The 14,572-nt window shown below is 40.5% G+C and overlaps 1 protein-coding gene across 1 annotated transcript in view; it reads left to right on the top strand.

The window, feature by feature from the left end:
• FAM210A (family with sequence similarity 210 member A) overlaps positions 1-8,702 on the top strand; it is a 77,786-nt gene extending 69,084 nt beyond the window's left edge. Inside the window, exon 4 of the mRNA XM_073631295.1 lies at positions 8,141-8,702. Coding sequence (XP_073487396.1) covers positions 8,141-8,410 — 270 coding nt within the window. The 3' untranslated portion in view covers positions 8,411-8,702. The remainder of the gene's footprint in view (positions 1-8,140) is intronic.
• The last annotated feature ends 5,870 nt before the right edge of the window (positions 8,703-14,572 follow it).

Raw genomic sequence — 14,572 nt, 5'->3', positions numbered from 1 at the left:
ATCACATATAGGAAATGGTAATCTGTAATAAAATGTTTGCTATTAGGTTTAATACTGCTTTAAAGTGTTACTAAACCCACAACAGTAAAATCAGTCTGTGTATGCAGTAAAGCAAGCTTATTATAATCATTGTGGAACCTAAGGAGGGTAATACTAATATTACTCAGTAATAATACTGATTCTGTCTTCTCTGATCCTTCACTTCTTTTTACTGTCCCCAATCCATCCTCTGATAGTACAGAGCCTTGGAGGCACTCTGCACATGCTCAGTTTGGTGTGTATTGCTAGAGAGTTTTTTTTTTTCCTTGTGAGTGCATGTGATCAGCACAAAGGCAATCGGCACTGTTCAGGACACTGATATAAGGCACAAGAATGCTATTTACTGCTAATGATAACATATTTAGCAGTTTATATTTACTAAAATAAATGCATTTCCATGTTCTGTGTACAGCCGTGGCCAAAAGTTTTGAGAATGACAAAAATCTTAATTTTCACAAAGTCTGCTGCCTTTTTGATGGCAATTTGCATATACTCCAAAAAGTTATGAAGAGTGATCAGATGAATTTCACTTAAATGCAAAGTCCCTCTTTGCCATGAAAATGAACTTAATCCCTTAAAAAACATTTCCACTGCATTTGTGAAGAAGGTTTCAGGGCGCCCAAGAAAGTCCAGCAGAGCCAGGACCGTCTTCTACAGTTGATTCAGCTGCGGGATCGGGGCACCACCAGTGCAGAGCTTTCCTCAGGAATGGCATCACACAGGTGTGAGTACATTTGCATGCACAGTGAGAAATTTGGAAGATAGCACTTGGTGTAATCAGCGTGTGTGACTCGGCTAATCCTTGGGGATGACGTCCCATCTTTCACTACGGAGGGCAAAGCCTAGTATGCGGATCCACCACTTCCGGGTCCTAACTTGATATCCCATACTAGGCTTTGCCCTCCGCCATCCCCAAGGGATTAGCCGACTTGCACACGCTGATTACACATAGTACCAGGCCAGGCACTTCAACATGTGAGTGTAACTGCTATTGTTGCTGCTGTTTTTATTTACTTTATTAAAAATTACTACACTATGAGACTTTTATCTGTGTCTCCTGTGAAGTCATTTTTTACATCCTAGTTCCATCGTGAGTGGCCAGTGGAGTGGAATTATGCTATTAGTGGAACCAATCTGGTATTCCAAAAGCGCTTTTTGACCATCCTGTAAAAAGGGGTCGAACACCTCTGGTGAGTGGATTCCTTTATACTGAGCACTCGTGGTAGAAGAACTAGAAGTTTTATCTCAGAGCACTTCGATTTGGTGTTGGGATTTATCACTTATGGACTTTTTGGTTGCTATTATGACAATTTTTTCCACCAGTGTACACATTTATGTTTGATGTTATTGTACATATATTCTTTGTGCAAAGGTTTCTTTGAACATGTATAGCGCCAACTCCTTTTTTCAATATTTTATAAAAAGAAAAAGGACGCACTATTTAGAAACCCACTTGATATAGCACACTTCTATGCAACAAAATGCAATCAGTACTTTCCTGAGGGACATAGAACAATTTTATATATATATATATATATATATATATATATAGAGAGAGAGAGAGAGAGAAATAGGAAATAACTACCATATAAGATAATTTAACAATAAAGCATAATAAAAAGGCCATGTACGAGTGGATTTCAAGTGATTGCGAGGTATTTATTCAAAGATGTTACTTTACAGAACATCTTGAACTTTCTAGTTACGTTAAAACTGACTACACAGATGATTTCTAACTAAGCTACCTACTGTTCCAAGAAATCATATGTTAGAGAAGACCCACGTTTCCTCTATTTTTTTTTCCCCACACCTCACAACCACAGATTTAGATATTTATCTTGTTTGCTGTGTTATACGCTATACCATTTTTTTAAAAAGCGAAAGTATACTTTGAGTGAATACATATTTTGAGCTATTTTTTTTAGTGTTTAGCTTTAAAGTTATTATTTATGTGACTTTACATTTGTTTTTTTAAAAACACCATGTTTATAAAGTTAACGTGCATAAACCTGATCGCTTATACAGAAGTTTAATTTTTTAAAAATTTTGATACACTGCCAAACATGAGGTATACAGGTAAGTGGATACCCCCTTCACCACATCCCGACAATAATTTTTGGAGAGATAAACAAAAGAGACCTTGGGATTGTACGGGTGAGGGGGGGAGTGGAAGTAAATTACCTAAGAAGTAAGGAGGGAAGAGGGGGGTTTTTTTTTAAAGGGATAATATGATTGGTAATACAGGTACCCAGGAGTAGTAAAAAATATATACTTTATTAGAAATGTACAAAAGAAATATTTAAAACAGTGAACAGTTTATACAAAATATCTAGACCATATACATGAGTGTTTTAATCAAGGAAAACATACATATATGTGTTACTTGAGAACCCAGCATGTTTCGGATAAAAAATGCAATTCCTTCTTCAGGGGTTTCCTGTAAGAATATTGTATGATCTGGGGGGGGTACATAGGTAGAATATACCAATCATTAGTACACATATACAGTATACATTATACATATAGCTATGTACCATTTATAGCAGAACTTTACATTTATCGAGAGTGTGTTGTCGGGGGAGATTCTGCAGCTGTTTTACATCTTTTATTCGTTGTGGTTCTCTGATGCATAAGTACCTGGGTTGTATTCTGGCATGTAAATAAGAACTGCATTTGTTTTTATACATTGCTTATCACTGGATATTAAGCTGCCAAAATTGGAAGAGAGGAGACAATGGGGGCATTTAGGGTTAGGCATTGACCTGGGACATGTTTGCATTGTCCAGATGACACAGCATTTCAGCTGTTATGGTGATGGAGTGAATCGCTGCTTTCTCAAATTGTGTTTACAGAATAAAAAAAAATAGCATTGTGGGTAAATAAATATTCCCTATTTTATTCGAATTTTCTATTATTGCATATCATCTTTGTTTTGCTCAATCCGTAAATGTACGTCATAGTTGTATTTTTGAATGAAACAAAATACAGTATTGTATCTTAGTCATAGTGTAAAGAACACAAAGTATTCATAGACCATGAGTTTTAGGCTTGTGCCTTCAGGAGATTGGATACTGGCATGTTTTCAAGGACACACCCCCTGGGCATCTTCTCTATCACCCTATTCTAACTCAATCCTCAGTTTTGTGCTCTCCTAGGGTGATGGACCTCTTCTCATTCACAAGGAAATCACTCTTAGCTTAAAAGAGAAATATGGATTTTTTTTTTTTTTTTAAACTTTTCAATCTTGGCTCTAGAACTCAATCGCTCAGAATCTCATATGGGTGATCAGGTGTTGCAACACACCACAGTTCGCACATTTTACCGCCACTCCCATCTAGAGTCCTTATATGGTACTTGGGCAATTTCTGCCTTCCTTTTGAAACATTACAGCAGGTTGTTGTGTTCTTCTTCTGAACACACTTTATTTCACACAAACTGTACTATATGAGTACTCCACAGGAGAATACCCTCACTCATAGCTATGGCAGGAACCAGGGAGCAAAAGGGAGCCATTGCAAAAATGCAGGTGAAATTTTGTTCTGCTGAAGGCCCGCAAAACACAGTCTCAGAGTGACGATGCTTCCCTTGCATTGGATCAAAAGCCATCTCTAACATCAGTTTCTGCATTTGATTCTAGCTCTATTTCAGGCACACAAGTGGCATACTTGACAAAAGAAGAATTTTCTCCATTTTTCACAATTCCTTGGACAAATAATGGCTTTATTATAGCCATCTTTGCCTAGGGCTCAAATACGCCACACCTCTTCTTCTTTTTTTGCTTCCATTTTTCCTCTTGAATCAGAACCTGATATGCTTGCCCTAGATAAGGCAGACACAGCAGAATGAAGAAGACATTGAGCCAGTATTGGAGGAAGCTGCAGAAGTTTTTCTTTCCCCCAGATTTCCGCATTATTTAAAAGGAAGCTTCATGCAAGTTGCTTGCTAATGTGGAAAAGCTCACTGCTACCATCCGTAAAAGCCTTGACATTGTGCAGCTTGATATTCTTTCTTGTCATGTCCCTTTGAGTGCAAAGACACCTGCAAAACCCCTAAAGACATTCCCTGTTTATGAACAGATAGAATGTGCAATCTATGATTAAATCATTCCAGAAAAGAATTTCATTCCTTCTAGAATCTTTGCTAAACCATGTCCAGTGAAATAAGGGTTCACTTACAGAGTAACTCCGTATTTGTTGAAAAAAAATATATTCCCCTCTGGGTGAGCTATGTACACTGCAAGGATCCACGTTTACATAGGCAGATCCCTGTTCTGCCTCCCTGTGGAGCGATCGCGGGTGGCCGGCGGACATTGAGTCCGCGCCCACAGTATCACACAAAACGACATACAGGTACGTTGTTTTGCGCAATGGAGCCCACCTTCCGCAATATATGTACTGTGGCTGGTCGGCAAGTGGTTAAACAAACTTGGTTGCAGAGTCCTACCTTTCTGTTATTCTGGAGAAATAGCTGTTTGTCTGAATCTATATGGGAGTGGTTTTGTAATTCTCAATCAGCTGCTCAATCAGTTGCTGCACCTGCAGGGCTCTAATGAGGAAAATTGCCGGGTCTGCATCCCTTTAGACGTGATTTCGCTTTGGGAGTATCTCACTAAAAATGCAATTTTTGTTGCAGGAGATGCTCAAAATCGAATTTGTATATTAGTACAGACTTCTGGGAAAATCGGTAAGCCAACGACATAAGCAGGAAATGACATACCTGGGGGGTGTTCTGTATACAACACCTCCGGGTAGCCATATTGCACTGCATTTTACAGAAAATTACAGTGCTGCAGATTGAAAAGGAAAGGGGATTTTTAATATTTAATTATAATAAGACTTGTGTTGCACTTGTATATGCTATATATTTTTTTTCCCACGAAAGGGGAGTTACCCTTTAACAATGGTCTTTACCTGTCGTTGACCTTGCCATCTCAGTCTTAAATATCTCACTGTACCTATCGAAGATGTACCTTCCTTCAATGATGCTGCATAAATAAAGTTTGAGATGCTCTTAAAAGCTCTCTTTACTTTGGAAGACCCAGCCCTGGAGCCAGCTCCCAGAGCAATTTCAGTATGTCAAAGTGCAGCTAGTTGGACTAGAGCAGTGGACAATCCACATGACCCTGTTTTCCAAGATCATGCTTTAACAGAGCAATTACTGCAGTTGCCTTCTGCTTTGCTTTTTGTGTGAATGCACTAGAACATGTGCCTTAAAGTGTTACTAAACCAAGGACCCTGCATTCACTGTAGTTGGTCTCCCACAGAACATGGAATTGCAATTATTTTAGTAAATATAAACAGCATAATCTTGTTTCTTATCAGCAGTATATGTCAGTCTTGTGACTTCTATAAGTGTCTGGTTAAAGCTTGTAGGAGGAGTTTTCATTATCATTTGACTGCCCTATGAGGCTGCATGACCCTTTTTCAAACAATGAGGAGAAATAACCCCTTAGGCTCCGCAGTGAGTATAACAGGCACGCCTTACTGCATATACAGACTGATTTTACTGTTGTGTGTTTAGCACACATTGGCACATTTTGTTTACACTTAAATTTAAATCAGTATTTTTTGCTAAAAATAACTGCTTATAACACCCCCCTAACATTATACAATTTTTTTTTTAGCAGAGACCCTAGGGAGTAAAGTGGCAATTGTTGCAATTTTGTATCTCACACGATATTTGCGCAGCAGTTTTGCAAACACAATTTTTTGGGAACAAATACATTTTACTGAATTAAAAAAAAATGCATATATAGACTGATTTTAATTTTGTGGGTTTAGTAACATGTTAATGCTCTGCCCAGGTCTTCACTTCCACACTTCCTCCGCCCTTTATGCTCTTTACAGTGCCAGACAATTACTTCCAGAGTTTGTTGCACTACATTTTGGTCTATCTTCTGCTCCCAGAGTATTCACAAAGGTCCTAGCACCTCTTGCCCTTCTCAGAACTCAGGGCATCCTGGTCACGTGGGTTATCTTGATGACCTTTTTTCTGAAGGAATCCTCTCCCTTCCAGCTATCTGCCCAGCCCTGCTTTAACAATAGGGACGTCCTTCCTTCCCATCACTGGAAAGCGATAAGACACGCCAGTCTTATAGGCTGGGGAGACTTGTCCAGGGAACATAGTACCTTCTGGAAGCCAAGTTCCCTTTCAGCTTCTTGAAGCTCAGAGCAATTCAAATAGTTCTGCAAAACTGGACCTCCCTCTTTCTGTGCGGGCACCTGATAAGGGTGCAGTCAGACAATGTGATGGCTGTGACTTACGCCAGCCACCAAGGGAGCACTAGGAATCCTGCAGCCTTGAATTACAAAACAAGATAATCCCTCTCTCACTGGAAAGTGATAACATATGCTAGTTTTAGGCTGGAAAAGTGTTCCAGTCCCTCACTGGCATCTGTGGGTGGTCCAGGGAACATGGTCACCTGTGGAAGCCAAGATCCCTATCAACATCTTTAAGCTTAGAGCAACACTGGACCCCCCTTCTGCTAGGACACCCAATTAGAGAGTAGTGAGACAATGCCATGGCTGTGGCTTGCATAAACCACCAAAGGGGCACCAGGAGTCTTGCAGCCTTGCAGGAAGCAAATGTAATCTCCTGAATGGAAGCTCACAGTCCAGCTATTTTCTGTGGTTCATCTCCCTTGCGGGGGGGGGGGGGGGGGGGAATAACTGGAAAGCGAACTACCTCAGCTGTTACTGCCTAGATCAAGGGAAATGGGCCTTTCATCCCGATCATTTCATGGTGATATGCCATACATAGGGGACTGTGAATGTAGCACCCAAGCCCCTAGGCCCACCAAAAAACTAGCTGTGTAGCCAGGACCTAGGATCCTTTAGTTCTTGCCGCAGATGCAGTATGAGTTTTTTGGGGGGGGTTTTGTTTTGTTTATTTAGAACTCACACTTGCCTAGGTGGATGCGACATTGGTCCAATGCTGCATCTGTCCCCCGCTGGCTCTAAGACTGAGAACTGAGTGATCAAAGACTTCTAATCGCTAAGTTCTCAGTGCTCTTTGAGCAGAGAGCTGTGACTGTCAGTCACCGTGCACATTCTGGCCTTCTACAATCAGGTCTTGACAAGAACTTGTAAGGACTCTCTCTGAAAGGACAGGTTTTGGCCTTGTCTATTCTTTTTCTGAAACCTCTGGCTTTGCTGTCCCTTGTAAAAACTTTTCTCCAAGGTATCTTCCATTAATCCCCCAATGCAGCACCCTGTGCTTCCTTGGGATCTTAATTCAGTTCTCTCTGCCCTGCAGAAACCCCCTTTAGAACCCATCAGGGATATTCCCTTAGATGTCCTCTCTTACAAAGTAGCCTCTTTGGTTACTATCACCTCTGTCAGACACATCTCTCTTGTAAAGGAAAAAAAAAGGTTGTCTGCCCCTCAATGAGGACAATGAGTTCTACCGTCCTTATGCCCTGCTCCAAATCATTCAAACAAAATCTCTCTGCATTCCCTGGATGTAGTTTGAGCCATTAGAGTCTATCTCAAAGCTACAGTTTTTATCAGACAGGCCACTTTACTATTTGTCTTGTCCTCAGGACCTCGGAAGGGAGGCCCTGCTTCCAAGTCCACCATTGTGAGATGGATAAACAATGTGATCACTATAGCTTAAGCTCTAAAGAACAAATCCCCTCCTATGCTTCTATGCACCCATTCCACCAGATCAGTGGGTGTTTTTTTGGCACCAGGCCAACTTTGTGCTCCATAATTTTTTTTTAAGTTCTGTTAGGTGGATGTCCAGTCTTCTGAGGATGCAGCTTTCACCTGAAGTTGGGGCCTTTTGACCCTTCTTGTTAAGACTGTTGGCACAGTTCTGTTTGCCTGGTTGTTGTGTGCCCTTCTCATTTATTGCTTAGAAATGTGCAAAAGGTATATGAACACTTGGTTACGCTACATTGCTTGTTACAAACCTGAAGATTCAGGGCAAGGGGTATGGTTATAGGGAAAGTGTCCTTGAAAGCTTACCAATGTCCAATCATCTGAAGGTAGGGGCCTATAGCCCAAGGTCTATGAAACTTTGCCTGTGTCCCGTACTGTACTTTAAGATATAGAATTTACAGAAAAGCCCATTTCTCTTTTTTTTTTTTTCCCTTGTCCAGATTGCAACACCTGTCCGTTATACTGTAACATTAGGAGGGACTTCCATTAGCGTGAAATATCTCAGAAAATATGGCTACTTGACCACCCCACCGTTGGTTAAAGACTATATACAAGACAGAATGGAGGAGACAAAAGAGAGAATCACAGAGAAGATGGAAGAAACGAGGGATATGATCTCTGAAAAAATGGAAGAAACAAAAGATAGACTTTCTGAGAGGCTACAGGAAACCAAAGACAGCTTATCATTTAGAAAGAAGAGAGAAGAGTAATATAAAATAGTCACATGATACATTCACAGCTTTACTAAATATTACCACAACTCTCTGCAAAAATAACTTTTTTTTTTTTTTTTTTTTTTTAAACAGGCTTGGATATTTTCCATTATTGATGTCAACTCATCAATATACTGTTTTGTCTGCACACATCAAATATATTCAAACACTGTTTTTGTTGTCCATTGGTTTTTATGGAATGACAGCATGTTTTAGTACACAATAGCTGTTAAATGTAATGTTAACGTAAATGTTTGATTATCCTGATCTAAAACATGGTTGGAAAACATCTGATTTCTCCTTCATTATACCATTACATTGGGCAGGTATCCCACCATTGCTTTAAGTGTGACTGCCAGTTGCTGGCCATACGTGCTAAAAATCATAGGTACGATTCTATCAAGTCAATCTTTCAACCTGAAAAAAAATGTATATTAACTCAACAAGGAAATTATTGATTTGTTTGAATTTAGTGGGGTTTTCTACCAGGTCTGATTGTTCCTCTTGATAAAAATAATAATTTGAAGATTGAATCATTCATTTGGTACTTTTGATTTTTGTTAGAAATAGTACTTCCAGCTCAGTGATTTTAACATGGCTGGCATCAAACACCACCTTTCGAATTAATATGTCTGCTATCTTTGATATCATCACGAATAATGTGCAAAAAATGATAATAAAATTAAGATGTGGTGAGTTCTGTAACTGAGCAATGTTCACAATACAGTAATAGTTTCTGATTGATAGGTTACTGCATTTTGCACATTAAAAAACCCAAATAAATCGTTAAACACGCTGTTGCTTAAATTGCGTTGATATTGAAAGTGACCTGTCACCACAGGGCCATTTTCAAAAAAAATCACCTGCAGTGCCACACAATCAGAGTGCAACAATTAACCACCTTTCCATGTAAAGTGCAATAATCATCACAATTATAAATACATCAATCCTAAAGTTAAGTATGATATAATAATAAAGTATACATGTATAAAAGCACCAGTAAAGTGCAAAAAAAAGTCCTTTATAGTCCAGAAAACGTGTATTATAAATCCTCCAACGACCATATAAATAGTGCACACAAACACAAAAAAAGCTTGCTTTTCAAATCTTGCTACTTAAAGCGGGGGTCTACCTATCTATCGTTTTTTTTTTTTTTTTTTTTTTGAGTTCATTCACAAACCTTTCTTCTCAGCATTACATACTCACATATTGTGTGTAATATGTCCGCCTGTGTCAGATTTCATCGGAAAGAATAACTTATATTATTCACTGCAGGCGGTTTCCATCTTCATTGTGGGCATTTGAAGCCCACAAGCATTTATTTCCTGGATGTGGTGAATGCTGTGCTCCCAGCATTCACCGCTCGTTCCCGCACATGCTCAGTGGCATCCTGGGAAGCCTGAGACTAGCTCCCAGGAGTCTGGGAGAGGCTAGAAACATGCCTACTCCCACGGGAGGAGAACCAGGAAGTGCAAAGAAGAATAGAAAAATAAAAGGTAATTACGGCGATTTAAATTTTTTTAAACGGCATGTCAGCATCTAGGCAAGGAAGAGAATACATACAGATATTGTTCAAAATTTGGGTGGAACCCCGCTTTAAAGCAGAGGTTTGCTGAAAAAAAATATTAAAAGCCAGCAGCTACAAATACTGCAGCTGCTGACTTTTAATATATGGACACTTATCTGTCCAGGGAGCCCGCGATGTCGGCAGCCGAAGCCGATCCATCCGTCGGCTCTCGGCTGCTGCCGCCCCATCCTCTGTAAGGGAATAAGGAAGTGAAGCCATGCGGCTTCACTTCCTGGTTCCCTACTGCGCATGCGCATCCTCACAGGTCCCTGCTGTATTCTGTGTCTCACAGAATACAGCAGGGGGGGACGGGATAGGCGAAGGAAGTGGCGTAGGTCACCGCAATCACCGCGGTGATCTATGCCAGGAAGTGGGAGCAAATACCTGTATTAGACAGGTATCTGCTCCCTCTTCCCCCCTGAAAGGTGCCAAATGTGACACCGGAGGGGGGGAGGAATCCAAAAAGTGGAAGTTCCATTTTTGGGTGGAACTCCACTTTAAAAACACCTGCTCTTTAATAAGTAAGAAATGGGGATTTAGTAACACCATATGGCCCTACTCATTGTTTCCAGACTCTTTTCAGTGTAAAGAAGCACCAGTCACTACCTTATGAAATGTGCTACAGAATGGGTAGCAAGCTTAGCATGTCATCATAGGTAAGTGTCATCCAGAGTAGCCTATGTATACATCCACAGTGCTCTTGTCTCTGGTTCCCAGCACCGATCCAAGCTGCAGAAAATAAAGCTCACACTGGAGCCAGCAAAGATTGTAATCACGTAGTATTCACTGTATACCATTAAAATCACATGTATAGCACGCTAAACGGACTGATATATCAATGAAAAACCACTGTAACTCACATAGAAAGCTGCTACTGACCAATATTATGCAGCGGCATGACATCAGCATTAAAGTCTTTGCCCCATTTTCCCATTTGGGGAGGAAACTAGTAGTGATGTCACACTGCTGCATGATATCAGTGAGCAGCATCTTTCTATGCGAGTTACAGCGGTTTTGCATTTATATACCTGTCTGTTTGGCGTGGTATGCATGTTATTTTAATGGTGCAATACATCCCCTCCAAAAAAAATTGGTACGCTGTGCAAAATTTACATAAATACAGAATACAATGATTTGCAAAAACCCATATTTTATTTTATTTACATTAGAAAACACATCAAATGTGTAAACTGAGAAAATGTACCATTTTAACCACTTCAGCTCTAGGTTTTACCCCTTCATGACCAGGCCATTTTTTGCGACACAGCACTGCGTTGTTCTAACTGACAATTGCATGTTCGTGCAATGCTGTACCCCAAAAAAATTGATGACCTTTTTCCCCACAAATAGAGCTTTCTTTTGGTGGCATTTGATCACTTCTGCAGTTTTTATTTTTTACGTTATAAACAAAAAGACCGACAATTTTGAAAAAAAAAAACAATATTTTTTACTTTCTGCTATAAACCATACCCAATTAAAAAAAAATCTAATTTTATTTATTAATGTGGGCCCATATGCTTTCTGCTACATATTTTGGTAAAAAGAAATCCCAATAGATTAATTGGTTTGCACAAAAGTTATAGCATCTACAAACTATGGTATATATTTATGGAATTATTATTTATTTATTTTTTTACTAGTAATGGTGGCGATCAGCGATTTTTAGCTGGATTGCGGCGGACAAATCTGACACTAAGCGACACTTTTTGGGGACCAGTGGCACCAGTACAGTGATCAATGCTAAAAAAAAAATGCTACAAAAATATGGGTTTATGAAATTTGCAAATCATTGCATTCTGTTTTTTAAGTCGATTTTACTTTCCTTTTTTTTTTTCAAAGGGGGTTGTACTTACCTTTTTGGCAGCTTGTAAATTGAACTTGCTGGCTGCTGTGGTTCCCCCCCCCCCCCCCCCCCCCCCCCTTATTTCCAGCTTGTGCAACCTGTAGTGACATAAGAGCTGACAGGAGGAACCACAGCAGCCAGCGGGGGAGTAAGTGTAGAACACGGTGGCTTTACAAAGCACAGGCATCAGGAATATTCATGCTGTTCTTTTTGGGGGGGGTTTGTTTTTTTTACAACTGACCTATGGGATGAAAATTGATGACAGGGTAACTTTAAAACTACCTATACAGATCATATATTTATCAGATGAATGCTCTTCCACAGGAGGTCACATGTCATTTCCAATTAGTAAAGGATGGCTGTGTATTAACAACACCTTGCACATTCTCACTGCTCTTTGTGCTCTCTTTGAGTCAACCCAATAATGCTAAAGGCCTGTTTGATAAACTTTCGTTCGTACAAGAACTGATTCCCTCCCCATTCAAATTGATAGCTTAGAAGTTCATCAAATTCAGGTAAGAAGGTGGCCAGGTGTAGCCGCCAATAACATCTGAATGACATCAGGCACTCGTGTCAGACCCAAGCTTCGCTGTCTATTTAAACAGACCCTGGCTAATCTTTCTATGTAGGTTCAGCTCAGATTCAAGCAATTTTTTGCTGATCACATGACATTCTCCTAACTCTGCCTGCCAATTCTTTCCTTTGAACAATTTAAATGTGATTTAGAAGTACAAATACTCTCACAACATAAGCATCAACAGGGCTAACGCACTTTATTTTTTAATCCAGTTTCAGCCTAAATTGCATGGTTTAAAATTGATAAATCCAGGGTAGACAGTGACAGGAAATAATTTAGGTTTGGGTATTTGTTATGTATTTTTTTGAAATGTATCTACACAGGACTGAAAATGTTAACGTGATTGTAAAGGCAGAAGGTTTCATTTTATTTTAATGCATTATATGCATTAAGATAAAAAAAAAAAAACTTCAGTGTGCAGCAGCCCCCCTAATACTTCCCTGAGCCCATCTCGATCCAGCGATGTCCACGAGTCCCTCGGCCTTCTTGGACTTTCCCTCCTGATCAGCCGAGACACAGCAGCTTGGCTGTTGGCTCCCATTGCTGTTAATCAAAGTCATTTAGCCAATCAGGAGAGAGAGGGGGTGGGGCCGAACCGCGGCTCAGTGTCTGAATGGATACACAGAGCGGTGCCCCCATAGCAAGCTGCTTGCATTGGGGGCACTCAACAAGAGGGAGGGGCCAAGAGAGCCAGCGTGGGACCCAAGAAGAGGAGGATCTGGGCTGCTCTGTGCAAAACCACTGGACAGAGGAGGTATGTTTGTTCTTTTTAAAGAAAAAAAAATGAGACTTTAGTATTACTTTAAAGTGGAGTTCCGCCGTTTTTTTTTGTTTTTTTTATTCAGTAGCTACAAATACTGCAGCTGCTGACTTTTAAAATATGGACACTTACCTGTCCAGGGCGCCCGCGATGTCGGCACTCGAAGCTGATCTTTCCCTCGGTTGTCGGCTGCTGCCACCACCATCCTCGGTAAGGGAATCAGGAAGTGAAGCCTAGCGGCTTCACTTCCTGGTTCCCTACTGCGCATGCGCTATCCCACTGGTCCCTGCTGTTTTCTGGGGCCCGTGTGTCTCCCAGAATGCAACAGGGGGGACAGGAAGTGGCGTAGATACTCGCGGGTGGCTCAGGTATCTATGCCCGGAAGTGGGAGCAAAATATCTGTATTAGACAGGTATCTGCTCCCCCCTGAAAGGTGCCAAATGTGACACCGGAGGGGGGGGGGAACCTGAAAAGCGGAAGTTGCATTTTTGGGTGGAACGCGGCTTTAAGTACAGTATATAATTGTTCTGTATAAAATCACAGGTCATCCATAAACACCCTGATATCTTCAAGCAAGCATTGCTTGCAAAATTCTGTCTGTTTAGGGTAAACCCTCAAAAGCCAAGGGCATGTTATAGGGCTCAATGCATACCAGCGCACATTAACAGCATGCACATAAATGTGTGCTGTGTGCATTGTGAAACATGCTCTGATTTCAATGCTTGTTTTGTCCCCCCCCCCCCCGTGCATGTTACATTGCATTATAGCACATCATGCAATAGCACATTGGTGGGAACTGATGCCATAGGACATAAGGCAAATTGCCACCTTCTTGTGTTGGGCAACCATTCCCAGCACAATTCGTGTGAACAAGCCCTTAATGTTTAAAACATTCATTATTGCACATAGAGATTCTCCAGTATTTTGGAGAATCTCTGCGACTGTCCAGCATTTTTATCTTCCGTTAAAAGGAACCGTCCTCTGTTTGCACACTTCCCCATATCAACTGAAAAGTTGTAAAAACAGGCACCTGGGTTCCTGAAGTGTGGTGATGTAAATGAGCACAGATGAAGTTCTCAGACCATCCATCATGCTCAATTCTGTTTATACATGGTTAGTCTGAGTAATTTGGATGCTGCTTATAATTTAATTTGTAATCTGTCCAGGGCTGCTGTACTTGGTCTAGTAAAGGGAGTAATTTTATTTCCTTGTGTTGATCAATAAATAAAAAATCTGTGTGGATTCACCAGCGTTGTACACTAGAACATTGATGCTGCCAGCCAAGCAGCAAACCAGGCATTCTTTCTGTAGTGAAGGATCTTGTTGCCCCATGATCACTTGAGGCATTGTGTTTCCAGCTTTAAATCCTCCCTCTTTCTATTGTCCCTTATAATACATTGTGTTAATGCACT

This window comes from Aquarana catesbeiana, linkage group LG05, assembly GCF_042186555.1.
Source record: "Aquarana catesbeiana isolate 2022-GZ linkage group LG05, ASM4218655v1, whole genome shotgun sequence".
NCBI classification, from domain to species: Eukaryota; Metazoa; Chordata; class Amphibia; order Anura; family Ranidae; genus Aquarana; species Aquarana catesbeiana.
Note: the sequence above shows the minus strand (reverse complement) of the source record. Positions and strands in the feature narration are given on the sequence as shown.